Source organism: Apodemus sylvaticus, chromosome 4 (genome assembly GCF_947179515.1).
Source record: "Apodemus sylvaticus chromosome 4, mApoSyl1.1, whole genome shotgun sequence".
NCBI classification, from domain to species: Eukaryota; Metazoa; Chordata; class Mammalia; order Rodentia; family Muridae; genus Apodemus; species Apodemus sylvaticus.
In genome coordinates, this window is record NC_067475.1 from 60,526,609 (window position 1) to 60,547,705 (window position 21,097).

A 21,097-nucleotide genomic window follows, 5' to 3' on the forward strand; every position below is an offset into this window, starting at 1 on the left:
TTACATAAACTTTTGTTCTTTTTAAAATAAAGATCAAAGGCCTTATAAATGTACCCACATTAAAATTTTATTATCTCACAGTTAAGACTCAAGCCAAATGCTACATTAACTCTATGGTAGAACTTAGAGAGTATTTACACTTAAATTTTTAAAAAAATAATTTATAAAAACCCTAAGTATTATTGTCTTTCCCGATCACTAACATCTTTACAAATGAGAAAAAACACACATGCACCTCAAACAGTAATGTGTTCATTACTATCTGCAGCTATGTAATACGAAAAGGGGGAAAATTAAAGGCATTTTCCATTAGTCTTCATCTTAAACCCCAAAACTTTATTAACGTTGTTAGGTTGAAGTTTATAGAGCAACTAAATTAATAAAAAAATTATCAATTTAAAAGAGCTGGTGACAGATTTAAAATGTCTAGTGTGAAAGATATTTTTCAAAATGTTTTTGAAACAGGGTCCCACTACGTGGCCCAGGCTGGTCTCACACTGTCACCCCTGTGCTAGGCCGAGCTTCTGTCCCCAGTTCCACAAGCTAGACATGCTGACTCTTGTCTCACCAATGAGCTAAAGGATCATGAAAGGTCCACAAAAGCAAACGGCAAAATCAGGGCTCAAGCCAAGTCTATGTAGTGAATGCCCCCCAAAACATTTTTATGTACTATATAAAGTCCATCTAGAGGGTAACAATGATAATTTCCAGTCTCCTGTTTAACTTGGTCATTCATGACCTTAAGTTCTGTACAACCCAAAGACAGGCCAGAGCAACAGCTTCTAGGTTTCTATCCACCTTACTCACTGTGCTGGCAAAGTGAATGACATTTGATCTACACCTCAGGCAGACTTGTCTATGGCTTCCTTACTGTTTATTATCCTTAGCACTTCCTAAACAACATCACTAATTGGATAAACTTCCAATTTATCCTTATCACTTGCCTAAAAAAACATCACCATCTCTCCCCTTCTCAAAAAAAACATTGATCCCTGGTGATTCACTTGTAGATCTCCTGTGCCAATCCTGATCACAATACTATTAACAGTCTAAAAGCACTGTGAAGGCAGGGACTTATATTTTATCATAGTAAGTGTCTGGCAAAATATAAACTTTAATGAATTGCAATTAGGTCTCAAAAAAAAGGAAATTCATTTGAAAACTTTTGCAATTTTCTAATTTAATAGAAATAGCCAAAACAATGTGGTTTTTAAACAAGGCTCCAAACTAATCTAGTACAACTTCTACAACACATTCCAGAGCATTATAACAAGAATTATTTACAGGCAGCTAATGCATTAAATAACCATAAAAAGAAAAAACTTGCTTTTATTACACACAGCAAAAAACACAGGAACAGAAGAACAATTAGAAATTGTAACCTTGTTTAAAAAATTAAATATGATCATTTAGAGAATACAATACCACAGAAACAGCACTTTTTAAGAACCATTCTGAAGGGTAGTTTAACTATGTGCAAAAATAGTAGTAATGAGGGGAGACCAGTTGAAATACTGGAAGCAAGGAACTTGTAAGGCTGTGAGTTTAACTCTTCTGTGTGTAAATATGTCCATGTAGAAGATCAACAGGCTTTCCAATTGCACACACCTTGCATTCTAGGCGTATATCCACAGCACACTGTGTTAAAACACAGTAAATGCCTATGTTTTTCAGAGCAGGAGCAGGCATTCTCAATAATGAAATTTAGTCCACAAATGGAGCATTGTGACACTTAAAAATCATTTTGGTGCCATCATAGGAATCTCTTGAAAGTAACACAGTATCATTTTCAGTTTTAAATAACACTTACTAGAAAAGGGATAACCTTGATTCTATACATTCTGTAGTTTGACAAATATGCCCAGCTTATTTTTTAAAGATAATTTTGTTTCTAGATACAATAAAAATATATAAAGGATAATGTAAGGAAAACATAAGTAACTAAGATCAGAGAGATGCACTTTTGACCAAGGAAAACATGCATTTAGCCAAGTAAAGAAGCTGTTATATCCAAGAGTAAATGCTGAAATTGGAAATGTCTATGTAAACTGTGGCATATAAATTTTTTCCTTAAAAAAGTACCTTCATTTTTACTCAAACAGCTACTTTTAAAAAAATATTCAACTTTCCCCAATTTTTTAAAATAAAATGCCACAATATATTGTCATTACTTCCAGCATACATTTAAATTTCTTAATTTTTTTTAAAAGATAGATTGGGTGATATGCATACAAACTTTCCTATAAAATCACCATCCAGGAGGATTATGACATGCTATTTATTAGGCAACAGACTCAAAGCAGCATTATTGCTTTATCAAGGAAGTATTAACTGAGAGAAACAAGTTAACATCTAGGTTGGGTTTATGATCCAACTTCAATACACTTTAAAAATCTTGAACACCTCAGCAGATAATTGGTAAGAAGACAAAAATGGTGTATCCACTTGCATGTTTTGAGGGCACACGCATGGTGTATACACTCACAAGTTGTGTGATGGCATGTATGCCAGGGTGCATGTGCAGAGGTCTGTAAGTTTGCATGTTGTGTGAGGGCACATATGCTAGGGTGCAGATCAGAGCATAACTTCGGGTGCTAGTCCTCACCTTCCAGGTTTGAGAAAGGAGTTCAGCACTGAGTATGCCAGGCTAGCAAGCCAGTGGGCTTCTGGAGACTACCTCTCCTACCTTTCTGTAGGAGCACTGGGCTACGGTCACACACTACTGTACCCACCTGTGTGTAGGTGCTGGGAATTCAAAGCCAGATCCACACACATATGGAATAGTGCTTCTAACCCATGTCACCTCCCCAGCTAAAAGAAGCTGTTGCAACTTAGGGAGTTAGGGTGGGTAGTCTTTTGTTTTCTTAATTTTTTAATTAACAAAACTACTTACTCATCATCCAATCCAATGCTGGTTACAAGAAATGGAATTTCTGTACTTTATGTGCTGTATGTGAATGAGGCTGGGTACCAGATGTGAAGGCGAAGGGAGAGGAGACTACAACATCTATTCCCCCGATTCACATTTCAGAAAAAAACTGTTCAATAATAAGTGGTAAGCCACAACTTAAGGGCATAGTTGGAAGACCTGAATCTGTGAGCTTACTAACATTAACTCACTAATAATTACATGGCAGGATACCTGCTGAGGTAATCGATAAAACTATAATTTGCACACTTTAAAGCATTATGTCTTTGGATTAACTAAAAAAAAAAAAAAAAGAAAAGAAAAACCACCCCTCAAACCTGTTAAATGAATGAGAATGATTAATGACATTAAATCCCTCATAAGAAACAGAAGAGGGGGCAAAAAACAAAAAAACCCTCTGATTCTAAAGGGGGGGGTCTAATGCTCTGTGGTAATAGTCTGATGTGTGCATATAGAACAAAGTCCATATCCAACCTGACCCTAACACTGTGCATGATAGAGCAGTTTTGTTCAGTCAAGCAGTAAGAGTCAAGAGCTGAAATACGTAAATTAAGGCCAGCAGAGCAGGTTGAGGAACATTTATTCTTAGTTTTGTGATGGGAAAAATGATCCTAAGTTCATCAAGAACTTTGAAGGATTTTAAGGGTTCAATATTATGTGGACTTTTTTTCCCCCCAAATCTAAGGTATAGGTTCTAACAAAGAATACAACATGGGAATATCATACCCATATCTAGGAGTTAACAGATATTCTGTATTTGTATTTTAAAAATATAAACAGGGAAATGAGATAATTTGAATAAGAGTTAAGTTTTTCTAATTTTCATTCATATGTATATTAAAAAGCTGAACAGCCTAGAAAACACAATGATCAGTGTGCAAAAAAGGGCTTTATAAAAGTTAAAGTGTCTATCATTTAAGAGTGTCTTGTGATAGCAATCCATTCCTCAGCAGTAGGGTACCTTTGCTAACAGAAACGGAGCCTACTAAACACGGCTCACAGTTAAGCTTCTGAATTGATGGTCTTAAACGAAAGGGAAACAGAAATACCAAGTAACAAGAGAATGCCTTTACAGAACGCATTCTCTCTCAGGGCTTCAATATTGAGAAACATTTGCTTAAAAATCTGTGTTTGCTCCACTTAACAGAGATTATTTGTAATTTATTGCTAAGAATCTTGAAAAGGATTAATATTAGAAGCAAATATAAAACACTGGAACTTAGAGGCTTCAGAAAATGAAGTCAAACCCCTACTCCCCCACTTGCCAAAAACGTACTCTTGGATATTAATTTACTTACAAATTCAAATCATGGATATCAAAGAAAAGAAATAGGAATAAAGTAAAACATTTTAAAAATAAATTTTCTTCCCCTCATAAAAAACAAACTTGAAACTTCAAAAAAATGATAAATGGTTTGGAGCATTTAAAAAAAGAAAAAGAAAAAACCTGCCCCTCCCCCCCCCAAAAAAAAACTCGAAGTTTAATTTATAAAAGAAGAGAGAAGCTAATGGAAGCCAGGAGATGAGGCAATAATGTGATCAACCTTTTCTAAGTGTAATATGAGAAAGCCTAAACCATACTCCTCTTTACCCAAGTCCCTTAAGAAAAAACAACCCAAAGGAATCTGTATAATAATTTCTTTAGAGCACTTTATTTGATTCAATGCACACTAAAAATATTCACTTCTTCGGCAATTACGTCAAATAGTTTTCTGAGGAGTCTACAGTTTGAACTGCTTACTTTGAATTTTTTAAGAGGCAAATGATTTGCCACACATCTGCTGACACCTGAAATGTTTCTGATGTTGAATTCTACTTTGGTCACTTTATATTCTACTGTGTCCATACAGAAGTAGGACTGCAACTCTTAATCCAGCGGAGAGGCGCACACAGTCTAGAGCACACTTGATCTGAGCATCACAACGAAGAGGAGGAGAGTAAACCAGAGCCAGTAGTTCTCTGCTTCAGGTTCTGCTCCTGTCATCAGCAGTAAAAAGGCTGGGTTTACTCCAATTACCATTCAAGTGGGGATCGGCTCATCCTCAGGATTTACTTAAGGTCTCTTCTAAGTCATTTAAAGCCCCCAGTCCATGCACGTGTCCCACTTGGTGGACAGATGAGTTAATCTAACCCCACCGGGTTTATTTCAATATTTTGATATTTCAATAATAAGCTGCTTCTGAAGATATTTTGAGACGTCTGTTCTCTATTAAAATAAGATAGAACCTCAAAATATGAATGTGAACATTAGAAATAGACAGCATATATTACAAATCCATTCTTGATAGGAACATTAGTAAGAATACACATTAGCTTAAAAAACAGGCTCAGCAAATGTTGCTGATCTGCCAGAAGTCTGAGCTCACTATTTACAAATAAGACAAAGTGAAATACAGAAAATTGTACACATTTGGTAGCTGACAGATTTCTGTTTACCAATAGTAGTCTACTGGAAACTGGTATGAAGAAAGACTGGGTTAAAGTTGTCACCTTCTCAATCTAATTTACCTATACAGAAAGTTCCGAAATAAATGTTCTGCCTTTCAAGGGAATAACTAACTGCGTGATCAGATGATTTGACCAGTAAGTGTAATTATTTAGAAGGGTTTTCTGGGAATGACTTCCATAAATCTGTATGATCCACTACTGAAAGTTATCATCATTTTAGTACACCACTGAAGTTGACTAAATCATCAATGGTTATATTCCTAGACCCTACGTCTAAGAATAAAATAAAACTACTGCTGAGTTTTTTAAACCAATTTAAAAACTAAGGCCCAATAGATCAAAATGAGAGGAAATACAGTGGCATGATTCAATGCATCTTTAGTGACATTCAAGTGGAATCTGATCTACTCATTTTTAACCAGAAAACAACCCATTTGTGTCTGTGGAGGGGAGGCTTTTAGGTTGTCTGAGTATCTGTGTGCTCTAGCAGAGACACATCTCACAACATGAGCCTTGTAGGTTTGCTCGACTCAGTATCCTGCACCAATTAACACACATGATCATCTACATTTCTAACAGCCAGAGAAATATCTTCATTTGTAACAAATCCCCAAACTTTTTCACTTCTAATTTTGTCCTTAAAGTTGCAAACAGAGTTCTCTCCCCTTTTTTCTTGACAAGAATGTTTTCTGTTTCCATTATTTCAATCTAATACTGTATGAAAGCTACCAGCTTCTGTAAGGAGGTAAAACCACTGTACACAGGATATTCCAGTAACACTTAAATAATAAGAGGGTGTTTTGTTTTGTTTCCTTCTTCTTAAAAACAACTGATTAAGTCCACGTCATTTTACTTTATATGTACCGGTCTCTCGTCTGACTTTAGGCGTTTTCTACGAGGCTGTATAAAATCTTCATCAGAGTCTTCCGTTACTTCACCATCATCCTCTTCCTGCTCAAACTCTGGCAAAGGAGCGAAGGTCCTGTCTGAGTAGATCTCTGAGAGTTTATCTTCAAAGTACAATGCAACTGCTTTCCCTGCCTGAGCTACTTCTGAATCAGCCTGCAAGCAAAAGACAGGAATATTCACCTATTGATAATGCACATGCCTTCACCAAGTTTGCGTGGTCTGAAAAGCTTACCTTCAAATTAATCTCTTGTGTGTCTGCATAAACTTGAACAACTTTCATCATCTAAAAAGGATACCAGAGTCAAAAAAAAAAAGGGAAATTATAATCCTTTCTAAAGTTAAGAAACTGTATAGGATTGGTGACGAAAGTCAGCCATACTAGGGAGAACAAATTGCTAAAACCAGATTAAGTGCTATCTAAAACTCTACTGAACATGGAACAACTTTCTTTATAAAACTGTTAATAAAGTTACTTTGAAACCTTAATAACAGTCTCATCCTAAATTATTGAGGTCAATCTTAGTAGAAACTTGTCTGAAGGCATCAATCTACTCAGGAGAAAATTAGAATGCTATTTTTAAAATGGTTAAACCTTCCACAAGATAATCAGAATTCTATCTTTATGGCAATACATTAATCACAAAATAACTTTTTGTATTGTTTGGTTTGTTTTTTGAGACAGGTCTCCCTATATAGTCCTGGCTATCCTAGATCTACTCACTATATAGACCAGGCTAGCCTGGACTTCACAAAGATCTGCCTGCCTCTGCCTCATCACTATGCCTAGCCCACAAATGAACTCTTGACAGGCAGAACGTATCTTTCTGTCAAAGACAGTACACAATAGCATATCCATTTGAAAATAATCTAAATTTTTAAAAAGCCAAAAAATTTAACTTGAAAATCTAGCCGGGCAGTGGTGGCGCACGCCTGTAATCCCAGCACTCTGGGAGGCAGAGGCAGGCGGATTTCTGAGTTCGAGGCCAGCCTGGTCTACAGAGTGAGTTCCAGGACAGCCAGGGCTATACAGAGAAACCCTGTCTCGGGGGAAAAAAAAGATTAAAAAAAGAAAGAAAGAAAGAAAGAAAATCTAAAGTAAGATTTAAAAGATGAGATCAAGTTGACTACACTTTAAATTTCATGGAGAGTTTGGTTTGTATATTACAGTGGCACCTTGATGCTTCTAGAGACTGCTATGGGTAGACCCGGATTCTCATCTAATACCATTTCCTTTTCCTATAGTGAAGACAATCTTCTATAACAATAACTAACTTGGCTTTATTTTAAAAATAACAAAAAGAAATTTCCCTGATAGAGATTATCTGTCACATTTTTTCCTTCACTTACAGGTAAGGCATCTTTAGCTTCAAAGATTCACTGTAGAAACCAAACCCTCACCATTACATATTGAGGCCTGCACCTTAATCGCACTGTTTTCTGTAAGTGCCCCAAATGTGGGCATACTAATCATATCTCACCAAATTACTTAACTTCAGACCATTTTCCTATTCAACCACAACTCCCTTAGGAAAGAATATTCAGTACCAGTGTCTTATATTTAGGAATGTACTCCTAATTATACATAATAATCCTTCTTCTCTAGAGCTGAGGGGGGGGGGGAAGCAAAATTTGCTTTTATAGAATAAAAAAAAGTGGGAGGGTGAGAACCAAATTAGGTGATTCTTTCAACAGGAAAACAAACAAACAAAAACAACAAAAACAACAAGCAACGGAAAACTAATAGCCAATATGCTATAGGTTGGAAACTTAACATACTTCATTAAACCTTTCACAGTTCTTGAAGATCAAACGGACATCAGCCACAAAATCATCTGGGATTTGGTAATGCTGGGAATGTTTTTTCTGAAGCTTCTTCTTCACCGTTGATAAATCCATTGGTTTCTTTATAATTTTATAGTAGTTTGGTATCTAAAAACATAAATCATGGCAGGTCAGAATTCTCCAAAATATCAAACAATTTAATGTGAAAATGTACAGCATATTGATTACATTTGATGTATAGCAAATGTACTTTCAGGTTTTCTGTCTGAATATATTTTGAATATCAAGTCTTACTGCAAAACATGTGCTGGTTCACATGGTTACTCTAAATTCCCAAGATCCTATCATTAATAAGAATAAAAGGGAAAAAAGCAAGCAGCAAGAGAAGTTGCCTCCCATAAGATCTATGGCAATATGTGGTTCATTTGGTACTTGATGACCCCTAAGAGCACTTATAAAAATTTTAAAGAATAAAAAACATTTGAAAGTATATGAATGCTATGGTTAGAACACAGTATGGTACAAGATATCAACGCCTCACAAGAAATCTCAGAACACTGAAAGAAAAAGTTACAGTTAGTGTTCTGACTCCACCTAAGACAGTCTATATAGCTCAGGCTGGCCTCAAATTGAAGATCCTCCTGCTTCAGCCTGGGACTACTAACATGCACTGCTAAGTTAGAGAAGCTATCTGAATACTCTATGAAAAGAAAACACTAGAAAGTAATTTTCTACTGTGAAGTCCATGAATTTAAAAGATGAAAAGGGGTTTTGAGAATCAAATGACTAGTTTTCATCTGTTAAAACCTTTGTACTTTTAAAATTAATTTCTAAGCCTAATTAGCAAGCAGTCAAGTACTATTTAATATTTTGTTAACATGCTTACATTAAACATTAAACAGCTACCAAATAAAGTACTATAGCACACTCTATTCTAATTAGGTAGTAAGACTCCCTAGCCTTCTTCTCCCCACCCCTCCCCAGACAGGGTTTCTCTGTGTATCCCTGGCTGTCCTGGAACTCCCGGCCCTATGCCTTCTTTCACTGTAGTACTGTAGACCTTCCTCGGTGTCCTTTCTCAATCTTTACTATGTCTTAAGAGGGCTTAGAAAGGTGGGCAATGGTGGTGCACGCCTTTGATCCCAGCACTTGTCTTAGTTTGAGGCCAGCCTGGTCTACAGAGTGAGTTTCAGGACAGCCAGGGCTACATAGAGAAACCCTGTCCTAGGGGGGAAAAAAAGAGGGCTTAGAAATGGCAAAGCCATGTTGAGTACACCTTTACTCAACATTTACAGAGTAAATGAGAACAGAGCAGACACAGAATTTTATAAATAATTTAGTATTTTTACTATACAACTAGGAATGAAAGGTGTACAAGTCCATTGTTTTCTCATTTATAAAGTTAGCTGGCATGCATGTGGCCAGATATACTGTAATCCTAGCTCTCTGGTGTTACAGGGTGTCCCATAGATAAAAGGAAAGTAGGAGAGGAAAAGGGAAGAACCAAAAGAACAAGCTTTCTCCCCATTTCAATGTTCTTCCCATTAAAATTATATCCCTTATGTCAATCGTAATAGGAGACGCCCTTCTGAAGGTCCTGAGTTCAAATCCCAGCAACCACATGGTGGCTCACAAACATCCATAAAGAGATCTGACACCCTCTTCTGGAGTGTCTGAAGACAGCTACAGTGTACTCACATAAAATAAATAAATAAATAAGTAATTCATTAAAAAAAAAAAAAGGGAGGGAGGAGACTGTAGAAATAAAACATAGTTCCTATCAGAGCAATGTGCTCACACAATTAAAAACATTAAAGATGGGATGCATGTCTTGTATAAGCTCAAGGTGGCCTCAAATTATCTTCCTACCCGAAATACCTGAGTACTAGCAACAGCATACCTTGCTTACAAAGTGTACAGATGGAGCTTATATCCATTTACCTCTAATAAGGTTTCAGACTGTGACATGAGGATACAACCCAACAGTGAAAACACTTAGTTACAAAGTTCAGGTTCAATGTCCCAGACGAATGTACATACAAATTAAACAACGACACTTAGCAATGTTATATATCAGGTACAAACTTTACACTAATTATTTTACATAATCTTCTAAATATTTCAAAGTTAAGACTAACAGTGGCAAACATTTTAATCCTGGCACTCAGGAAGCTGACATAGGAGGATCTGAGTTTGACACCAGCCTAGTTTATATAGTAAGTTCCAGGACAGTCATAGTGAAACCCTGTCTCCAAAAAAAGAACAACAACAACAAAATTACTAGATACCGTAAACATTTATCAAATTATCAAACTGTACTCCATAAACTTTTAAAGAAAGAAAAGGAGATCTCGGCTCAGCTCCCGGCACCCACATGACAGCACACAATTGGAAACTCATATTCTAAGGTATCTGACACCATCTTCTGACTTCCATGAACACCAGGCAAGCACACAGTAAACATATATACATGGAGGTAAACACTTATAATATTCATTTTTTTTAAAATAGTAAAAACAGCATTTTAGAGGCTGGAGAGATGGTTCAGGAGTTGAGGGCACCGGCTCCTCTTCCAGAGGATCCATTCCCAGCAACCAGAACAGTTCACAACTATTGGTAACTACAGTCCTAAGAGAAACAATGTTCTCTCCTGGACCCCCTGAGAATCAGGCATGCACAGGGTACACAAATATACATGCAGGCAAAATAACCATACACACAAAAATAAATTTAACAAAATAATAATTACTATGTTTAAAAAGATGTTTACAAGCCAAGCAGTGGTGGCCCACACCTGTAATCCCAGCACTCTGGGAGGCAGAGGCAGGCGGATTCCTGAGTTTGAGGCCAGCCTGGTTTACAGAGTGAGTTCCAGGACAGTCAGAGCTATTCAGAGAAACCCTGTCTCTAAAAAACCAAAACAACAACAACAAAAAAGATGTTTACAGAGCATTAAATACCAGCACTGGGGAGGCAGAGAAAGGTAGATCTCTTTGATTTGTAGCATAGTTAAGAGTACATAAAATCTCTAGCTCAAAAAAAAAAAAAAAAAAAAAAAAAGAGCAACCAAGGAACCAACAAAACAAAACAAAAAGGTGATTAGAGAGTCAGGAATGAGGGGCAAAATTAAAAAGAAAGATGTTGCCCAAGGAATACGAAACTTTAAATTAGGCTGCTGTAAAAGTTCTACTGCCTTACTCACATATAAAGAATCACATTTAATGACAAGCTGGGTATTTCAAAATTCTATAAAGGAGTTTTGCCATTTTGTTCTCATTACGAAAAATTTAAATTGGTGGCAATGGTCATGTTAGTCTGATTAAATCTTTCAATATGTATGTGAAAACATCATATTATACCATATAAGTATACACAACATGTCAATTAAAATTAAGTTCTAAAACAATGATTGGGGAGAAAGTATCAGAACATACTGAGCCATAGAGTAATTAAGGAACTTATTACTTGTAAGTACTACTTACTATTTGTGTCTAAGTCACAGCCCACAGATTTCTTTACCAGGGTAATACTAAGGCATGTAACTCACCGAAACAGGAACAGGCTCCTGGAATTCAATACTTAATTCATGGCAATAGAGGTAAAGCAGAAGACGTTCACATTTCTGGCCCCAAAAGAAAAAAGAAGACAACTATCTTTTTCTGATATTTTGGAGACTGCAGCTACAAAGTGTTATTATAACAAATTGAACATTACTTTCTATATAACTAGTATCAAAGAAAAATAATTTTGCTTTTATTTAAAATTTGAAACTATGATCTATTATACTTTAGTTTTTAATTCTAATAAAACTAATTCATATCTACAAAAATATAAATGAGTCACAAATACAACTTATAGTAAACGAGTAAAGAAAATTTCACCATTAGTAGTTAATACAATTCCCCAAGGAATGTAAAACCAAGTATTATTCCTCTGCTTGTCAGTGACTACACTGAGCTTCAAAATGAACAAGATCTCTCTCTATATATAATCCAATTGCCAACCCCACCCCCAACCCCAAAAGAACACCTTCCCTTTCCCTTTCCCTTTTCTCTTTTTTGAGAAAGGGTTTCACTATGCAGGTCTGACTTGTTTAGAACTTCTATAAAGACCAAACTAGCCTAGAAGTTGTGGCCACTTTCCTGCTTCTGCCTCCTAAGTGCTAGGCTTGTAAGATCTATTTTTTAAAAGAGCTATTACACTGAAATTTAGTTTCTGCTTAAACTTTGTTTAATGTTTGTATACCCTAAACACATTCCTTCTCGTCACAAAAGAATTTTCAAGCACACATATTAAATTAGAGACAAACTTAATCCTAATTACCACAGAACTATATGAAGGTATTCTTGCCAGTAGACATTAGGCAATGATGAGATCAGTGAAAATTTGAGTAAAATAAAAATAATTTGGGTTTCATTGATGGGAAGCTATTAAAGAATTATAAAGAAGTGGTAAAGTTTATCTTTTAAAGAAAAAGAACAATTTAAATATAGAAAAACAGACTAAAGGTGCAAGAGAAGAAACAAGGACATTATTACCAAATTACCATAATAGTCTGCATAAGGAATTATGGGGAAGATGAAAAAAAAATGACATGATAATCAAATGTGACTTTTTATCTTAGAGATTTCTGGCCACAATAGAGGTGAACAGAGCAATAGGGAATACTAAGGAAGGATATATTTGTCTGGTGTTTGCTATTTTTGGGGGTAGAGGGTCAGAAATCAAGATTTGAATTGAAACATTAAGTGTGACGTCTGACCTGAGGACACATGTCTAATCTCAGCTTACAGAAAAGAGGTGCTACAAATTCAAGCGAAGTTAGGGCTGTATAACAAGGAACTAACATCTCTTAAAAGTCTTGAACTAAAAATTAAGGCTTTAGAAGTCATAAGATGACTCATTAGATAATACAAAACCTACCAGGTCATGTGAACATTACATTGGGGTGGGGATTATATGGGTGGAGTAGGAAACACAATATACACAGGCTGACAACCATCAAGTCTCTATTAACAAGTCAGCTTTGAAACTTACCCTTTGATCCACAGGGCTTAAGCCCTGTGCAGTCTTCCCCTTCTTACTATGTTGCATGTTATCACAATCATATTCAACTTCTGGCTTCCCAATATCTCTGCAAAATGTGCAAATCCAGTCTCCACTGCACAGGGAAAAAGGCCATTAATCAATGTAATTACAACAAAACTATTCTGGAGAAGATAGGCCTTTAGTGCTTAGGTTATTTTTTCTTTCCAATTCTTTCATAAATTTTTGTTACATCTCATAAAATAAACTCTCTAAAACTTCCCCAACTACACACCAAGTAACAACCTTCTGGAAAACTATAAAATGGAATTTCTACATTAAACACCAGTCTGTTCATGGCATAAATTCAATGACTGGTTCCTGAAGCAAAATACATTATCAAGTGCCCATATTAGCATCCCATGGTCCTACTTCTGTTATAGGAAAACAATCCTCATTTACTTTCTTGAAGACCTAGTTGAGGCCTGTAACTCCCATCACTGAAGAGGCAGGGATGGAGAAACCCTGGGGCCCATTGGCAAGCCTAGTTATTTGAGTAGTTCAAGTAGGCAATGGAGCAGTAACACCCAAGGCTGTGCCCTGTCCACATGTACCTGCCCATACATACAAAGAAAACAGTAGAGGTTATGGAGTATCTTGAGCCATCTTACAGTGCTCTCAAGTGTATTCAATACACCACCAACAAATCAAGTCTTTTCCATGGCCTCTCAAAAAACAAAAAACAAAACAACAACAACAACAAAAAAAACTAGATATGCAAACATGTACCTGTGTTTACAATCATATATACTTATATATGTGCTTATAATCACGTATACTCCCTTAATTTTTAAGTCAGACAAAATATTTACTATTATTCAGCATCAGTATTTTTATTGAATTATATATTTCATAAATTATTTTTCATAATTTTCTTTTTCCCTGTCTATACAGTATATATAGTAATCTAATTACATGAAAGTAAATTCTAATTCTATACATTTTATAGTTTATATTCCTAACTATCTGCTTTGAAAACTGGTAAAAAGCCGGGCAGTGGTGGTGCACACCTTTAATTCCAGCAGTTAGGAGGCAGAGGCAGGTGGATTTCTGAGTTTGAGGCCAGCCTGGCTTATGGAATGAGTTCCAGGACAGCCAGGGCTATACAGAGGAACCCTGTCTCGAAACAAACAACACTGGTAAAACCTTAGCTGGTTATGATGGCACATGCCTTTAATATCAACACTAGGGAAGCAGAGGCAGGAGATCTCTGGGAGTTCAAGGTTAGAACCCACATGGTGGAAGAAAAAATTGACTCTTTTAAGTTTTTCTGACCTCCGTACACATTCTACAGTACCTGTATATGCATATGCATGCAAATGCTAACATACGTTCTGAAAATAAGTAATGTAATAAAAAGAAATTCCTCATTAGATTACTAGCAAACCATATCCACTGAGATATAGGCAGATATTACAATTAATAAAAACAAAACCTTTAAAAAAATTTAAAAAAAAATTAAAAAAAAAAAACAAAAACAAAACAAAACCAACCAAAAAAAATTATGAGGCACTGTTTACATAGCTAGTTTTGTTTTCCCATCTTAGTGTTTGAGATTGAACCCAGGGACCTTATGTAAACTAGGCACATGTTCTACTATTGGACTACATACATCATTATCAGCTTCATTATCTGCAGGTTTTTTCCAGAGAGTTTGATCTTTAAAATGTGCCTTTTTGTTTTTTGTTTTTTTTTTAAATAAGGCATGAACAACTTTCTGTTATATGTTTAGATCTGGGAATAACAAGAACTCAAATCAACTCTTTTATTGGTACCTTGGAAAGCTGAGAAGTGTTGGAACATGGCAAGTAAGATGAAAGACTTTCGGACATTTTTCACAGCACAAAAGATCCCCTCCATTCTGGCAGACGGCACACCAGTCTTCATTTGGGTCATCGTCTTTGCTGTTGCCATCTCCTCCAATCCTTGCTGACCTGTGCATGAGGTTTCGAACTGGAGACTTTCCATTAACTAGGCTACTGAGTCCTGACTGTTTGCAGCTTTCACTGATATCTGTAGGTTCAGTTTTCACATGGTTCTCCAGGCTTGTTAATGTATCCAGCTCACTCTCTAGGTGGAGGTTAGTTGAAAGAGGTGGTGTCAAACTACTCTCAGGACTGCTCAACTGCAAGAAAACAAAGACAAATTTTTTAAAAATCATTTAATTCTTACATGTACACAACACACACACACACACACACACATACACACAAAGCTACATTAATATACTAAAATTCTGTAAAACTCACTACTGAACTTAAAGAATAACCTCCCATAACATACGCTGACATGATTTTAGGGGTTTTGTCCCTCTAATACTGGTTCACTTAGAGATGACTCAGAAACTGAACTATTATACACAATCAAACTTTTCTTACAGAGAGCTTATTACACTACTGCATTATTTTTCCAATCAAAATCAGTTACATAAGCCTAGTGGTTGTGGAGTCCACCTTTTAATCTCAGCACTTGGGAGGCAGAGGCAGGAGAATCTGAGTCTACAAAGTGAGTTCCAGTACAGAGAAACCATGTCTCAAAAAAACTAAAATCAGTTAAGTAAAATTTGAGAAGTATTTTATGCTACTCTTTGGTACACATATCTGAAATGAGAATTTTGCTTTCTTTAAAAAGCACAGAAATATTGTATGAATGTGGCTTTTAGTTTAACCCCCAGTGTGGGATGTCCACAGCAGGTATATTTTTCCTCATGTTCTTACAGGGGTGTGATTAGGCCAGAAGCAGATAGTTTCTATGATTCTATAACATTTGGAATTCTGGAGATTTCTCAGAGAGTCCTAAAATGCTAGGACCCCAAGAGGTTATACGGGTTGTCGATCATGGTTTGTTAAGCAAAGAAAGAAGAAATTTAGATATCCTGATGGCGAAAATCAAACTTGCCAAGGAGCTCAATGCCACAAGCCATCATGATATCTATCAGTCTAATGATAACATTGCCCCTTTCTCCTCTATCATTTTTCTCTCCCCTATCTCCTGTCAAGGGGTTGAAAGAGGGTGACATAGAAGGGTGAAATAAAAAAGGACCCACAAAGTAGCAAAAACTCCTTTTATGCTTATCATTTAACAAAGGGAAGAATATAGTAAAATAAAAAATAGATCTTGCACCACACCACTTATTCTTTTTGGAAGCACTTTGTAAACTAAGAGTTTTAGTAGAAGAGATGTTATTGTTATAAACACTTAGCTAAAGTTGTAGCTCTTTAACCCATACATTGTACTGAATATAGCAATATGCTGAGATGCCTACATGCCTATATTACATAGGTAGAAAAGCAAAAAGCTGAGCAGAAAGAACAGAAAGGGAAGTTAATATATGAAGATTGGGTTTGAACATTCCTTCGTTTTGTTTTATAAATTGTATAAACTATTTCATCTAAGAAACTCTAGAATGGTTATTATAAGACAAAAAGGAAATCTGTCTTTGATCAATAATCTTTTGTATGAATAATCTTAGTGTTGAGCTCCTAGGTTACAATCAGTTCTGTTGTGGCCTTGAGATCCTACCTGTTAACAGAACAGAATTTAGCACCATGGCATTAGTGTTAACTAAAAATTTCAAGATAATACCAAGTAAATACTTCAAGACAATCAAGTCTTTTCTGATTAATTATAAACAATCAAGTCTTTTCTGATTAATTATAGCTGACTCTTAAGAAGAACAGAAATAAAAAAAGAAATACTTAGCTTGTGGAAGACACAAGAATTTAAAGACAAATAGACATGCCTACTAAAGTGGATAACCTGCTGACACCCTGTCAATCCTGGCGGGAGCTTACCATACAGGCACTCCTCCTGCCATCCTCTGTCTTCTCCTGTTTCACAGCTCCTGAAAAGCTGCATATCTCTTCTTCAGTCCCAGGTTCTTGCTTGACCTTCACCTGATCAGACTTGAAACTATGAGCACTTTTCTCAGCAGTTCTTCCTGATGATCCACAGCTAATGGGAAACAATAAAAGTCACATGCTTGATTGTATAGCATAAAGTGAAAGTATTATTTATTAAAGATAATAGAAAATTACCTCAAAAAGAAATGTGATAGATGTTAAGTTCAGACCTTAAAATTACCTTTCATGATCCAAAACATTCAAGAGTAAATGACTTAAGTTAAGCATTCCTTAACACCTGACTGCAATTAGGGCTTTAAGATGTCTTTTCCTATTTCGCTACATTTGCTATACAGGGTGAGATGTCTTTGGAATAAGACTCAAGTATAAACATGAAATCCATTTAGTTTCTTACTATATGTATGGCCAGTAATTTCATGTAGTATTTTAAATGCACCAAGCAATTTTGATCACACCATACTTGGATTAAGTATGGACTTTTCCTCGTGGGGCATCCTACTAGTACATGCATTTTAGAGCATTTCAAATGTCAGCATAAAACATCAGTGATTGTGTCTCTTCATAGCAATAGTTTCAAAAGTTGCTGATAAAGCCTCACAGTGAAGGATTATTTCAGATCTGAGAAGGGGACTGAAACAAAAGGGCAATAAATACACAGCAAACAACCTAGTACAAACTTTACAGAATCAATAAAAGCAAAGTGAAGAGTACAGGTACATGGCTAAAAAGGTCTATAAAAAGCAAAAACAACAACAAAAATTCACCACTGAGTAAAGCAATAGGTAAGACTAGTATAGCTACTCAGAACGAAATTTCCACTGTTTTTCTTCTGAAAGCACTAGCTGAAAAGCCAACCAAGTAATTTTAATAGGAACAGTTTTCAAAATATATATACATGTGCTTGCAAACCTCAATTCTCTAACACATTAAAGTTTCATAGTAATTCAATTATACAACGTACAGTAAAAAGAATGTCAATATTCATGATATTTAATCTTAAAAAAACTATTTCTCAGCTCTAGCCGCCAAAAAGGCCTAAGGAAAACATGAACTTGGAGTGTCCTTAATAGTTACAAGAACATTAAAAATATGTTGAAATATATAAATTCATAAAAGTAGCAATAGTCAAACTCCTAGGTCACTGAAGTAAACTGGGAATCAGCTTATTTATTACAAAAGTCAAAGAAATTGACAAAGTTTCTTCACAGACATATTCTAAAGTAATAAATGATTATCAAAACCACTTTTCAAGTGGTAAAGACACTTGCCACCAAGCCAAACCTCAATTTGATCCCAAGGACCCACATAGTAGAAGAAAACTTATTCCCTACAAATATCCTCTCATTTACATGCACACATTCATGCATGCACCCATACATACACACACCACACCAGACAAATTTTTGGACCTCAATGATCAGCCAGCCAGCCTATTCTGAGCTCCAGGTTCAACTCTCAAAAGGTAAGGTGAAGAAGTGAACAAGATATCTTATATCATTCTCTGGCCTCCAACACATGTATTGCCCACGTGTTATATATAAACAACACATACACACAAACAAAACATGCTCCCAAAGGAAGCACACAGTACAACTGATGTATTCTTACTTCCACCTAATTAAATCTGAATTCTGACCAAATCTCTCATTCTTATTTTTAAGTCTTATTTTTAATTGTATGTGTATATAAAAGGTAACTTAAATTAAAAAATGAGAGAAATAGAAAAGTCTAGAAGAGAAACATCTACATTGGCAAAAATAAACTATATGTAAACACATTTGCTGATGAGAGTGTATAAGGCTTACTTTGGTGTGCATAAATTGGGAATTTTAATAACTGGATCTAAACAATACAGAACAGTTACATGTAAAATGACATAATTTCTGAGATTCATTTCAAATAATCCAGAGAAGACGGAAATACAAAGAGTACAAAGGAAAGAAGACTGGGTATAACTTATGTACTGACTGTTGAAACTGGGGATACGAAAATTAGTTTACTTTTACTTGAAATTTTTCTTATTAAAAAAAAGTTGTAAGTAACATAATACTGAAAAAAATTACTCACCTGCCTCGACTGCCAGTACTAGACGTACTAGGGGGTCTCACAGGTGTGTGAGAATTGGATAAGCCTAAAAAACAGTATGTCAAACTGAGTATCAGAATGTTCAAACTATACAACCCAACTCAGAAATTCTTGTAAATCAAAGATAGTTGTAAAATCAGAGATGGCAAATGTAACCACTAGTAACATCAACAGTTCCTTTCAGCTGAGTTCAGACATGGCTTTAGAATCCTCTTCCAAAAAATACTACTCATAAGCAAAAAACAGCGAATTGGGACAACTATGACATCTTCAAGTCATAAAATAGTCAATGGTGGCCCTGTACTCTTTTTTAAAAGTTGAACAATGTTTCATTATACAGCCCAGACTGGCCTTGACCTCACAATCGTCCACTACCTTCGTCTGAGTGCTGAGATTTCAGGTACACACAAACCAGGCATTCATTCTTTTTCAATGTCCTGAAAAAAAATTCTTACTAACACTCAACGATGCAATTCAAAAAATGTTAATAAAATACCTCATAGAAAAATACATGTTTACACAAGGCAGTAGTAGCACACGCCTTTAATTCCAGCATCTGGGAGGCAGAGGCAGGTGGATCTCAGGCCACCCTGGTCCTCAAAAGTGAGGTCGAGGACAGCCAGAGCTACACAGAGAAACCTTGTCTAGAAAAGCAAACAAAAACATCTGTGTTTACATCTGAACTATTTTTCCTCCAGAAATCAGACATTCAGTTTTAGTTAGGAAACAAAGCAAAACCCCATTTAGTTTACATCAGAAAAATACACTTAGAGCTGGATGTAGTGGTTGACTCTAATCCCAGCACTTGAGAATGTGAGGTAGAGTTTACCTATTTAAGTTAGATAGTAAATTCCAGGATAGCCTGGGCTACAAGGTAAAACTTTGTTTCAAAAATCCAAAAGAAAAAAAGGGGGGAAAAGATCTAATCATAAAGGACTGGACTGTTAGCCTGTGTGGCATCACTCCAATCATGAATGCTGACTGTCTCAGCTGAAATCCCTTGAGAGCAGTAACAGTCAAACTGGGCATTGAGGAGAGAACTATACTTTATAAATATTTTAATTTGTTAAAAGCATATTTAAGCTTTTAATTTTAAAATTACAACCTGAAATTTCACATGGTTTTAACTTTATTAAACATTTTTTATTATTTTAAAACTGAGTCAAACTTAAAAACCCAACTCATTATCCATACTGTAAAACATATATAAAAAGTTAATAGACTCCAAACTCAGCAAAGAGTGAATAAAACGTGCGGCTGGATGCTTTAATGTTGTCAAAAGACAGGATATAGTATGTTTAGTAGTAGCACTTCAGTGAGATAAAGATTGTCAAATAATTTAAACAGATATGTATGCAAAATCTGAAAAGTCTATATATAGACCCTCAGCAAAGCAAATGCTCCTTCAGAATCCAAATGGGTCTTAGTTAGCTAAACCCTTGAAAAGCTGGGGCTGTGCCTTTTAGTCCCTAACTGAATTTTACTCTGGATACTAGACTGCAAAGTAACTCTTCCCTGAGTATCCAGCTAAATGCCCTGCAAATTTTAGACTTGCCAGTACCCAATCACATAATCATCTGAGTCAACTCCTTAATTCCTTGTCCTCTTTCCTCCTCCCTACTACATCTTGTGTGTAAAGTGTATACACATATGGCAGGTGTCTCCACACGCCTCCCTCTTGCTATTTTGTACCTGATGTGACATGAGGAGACATCCCTCATTCCTCCACCCCTGCATCAAGGTGTCAAGAGCAATGCAGCAATACCCTGTTTGCTTTACCTGAAGATCCAGGTGATAACGCAGAGGGTCCTGGGGAAGGATTCATGGTACTTGTAGGCTGAGGGGGTAGATGACTGCCTGAGATATATCTACTGAGTAGATTATCTAAACTACTTGAGCCAGCATCTTCCAACTAAAGAAAGATAAAAATAAATTTGCTTTGATTAAACTGATGATGAATGAATTAGTGTCACTGTCTATACTCACTTTACTAGAA

The 21,097-nt window shown here is 35.9% G+C and overlaps 1 protein-coding gene across 2 annotated transcripts in view; it reads right to left on the reverse strand.

Moving 5' to 3' along the window:
* Positions 1-4,562: 4,562 nt before the first annotated feature.
* Positions 4,563-21,097, reverse strand: part of Trim33 (tripartite motif containing 33) — a 76,950-nt gene continuing 60,415 nt past the window's right edge. Inside the window, exons 12-20 of one of the 2 annotated variants that reach the window (XM_052179612.1) lie at positions 20,881-21,013; positions 19,084-19,147; positions 16,948-17,107; positions 14,929-15,278; positions 13,106-13,229; positions 11,616-11,690; positions 8,063-8,215; positions 6,519-6,569; positions 4,563-6,439 (exon numbers count right to left, since the gene is read on the reverse strand). In XM_052179612.1, coding sequence (XP_052035572.1) covers positions 6,227-6,439; positions 6,519-6,569; positions 8,063-8,215; positions 11,616-11,690; positions 13,106-13,229; positions 14,929-15,278; positions 16,948-17,107; positions 19,084-19,147; positions 20,881-21,013 — 1,323 coding nt within the window. In that variant the 3' untranslated portion in view covers positions 4,563-6,226. The remainder of the gene's footprint in view (positions 6,440-6,518; positions 6,570-8,062; positions 8,216-11,615; positions 11,691-13,105; positions 13,230-14,928; positions 15,279-16,947; positions 17,108-19,083; positions 19,148-20,880; positions 21,014-21,097) is intronic. The other variant, XM_052179613.1, reaches the window with a different exon arrangement.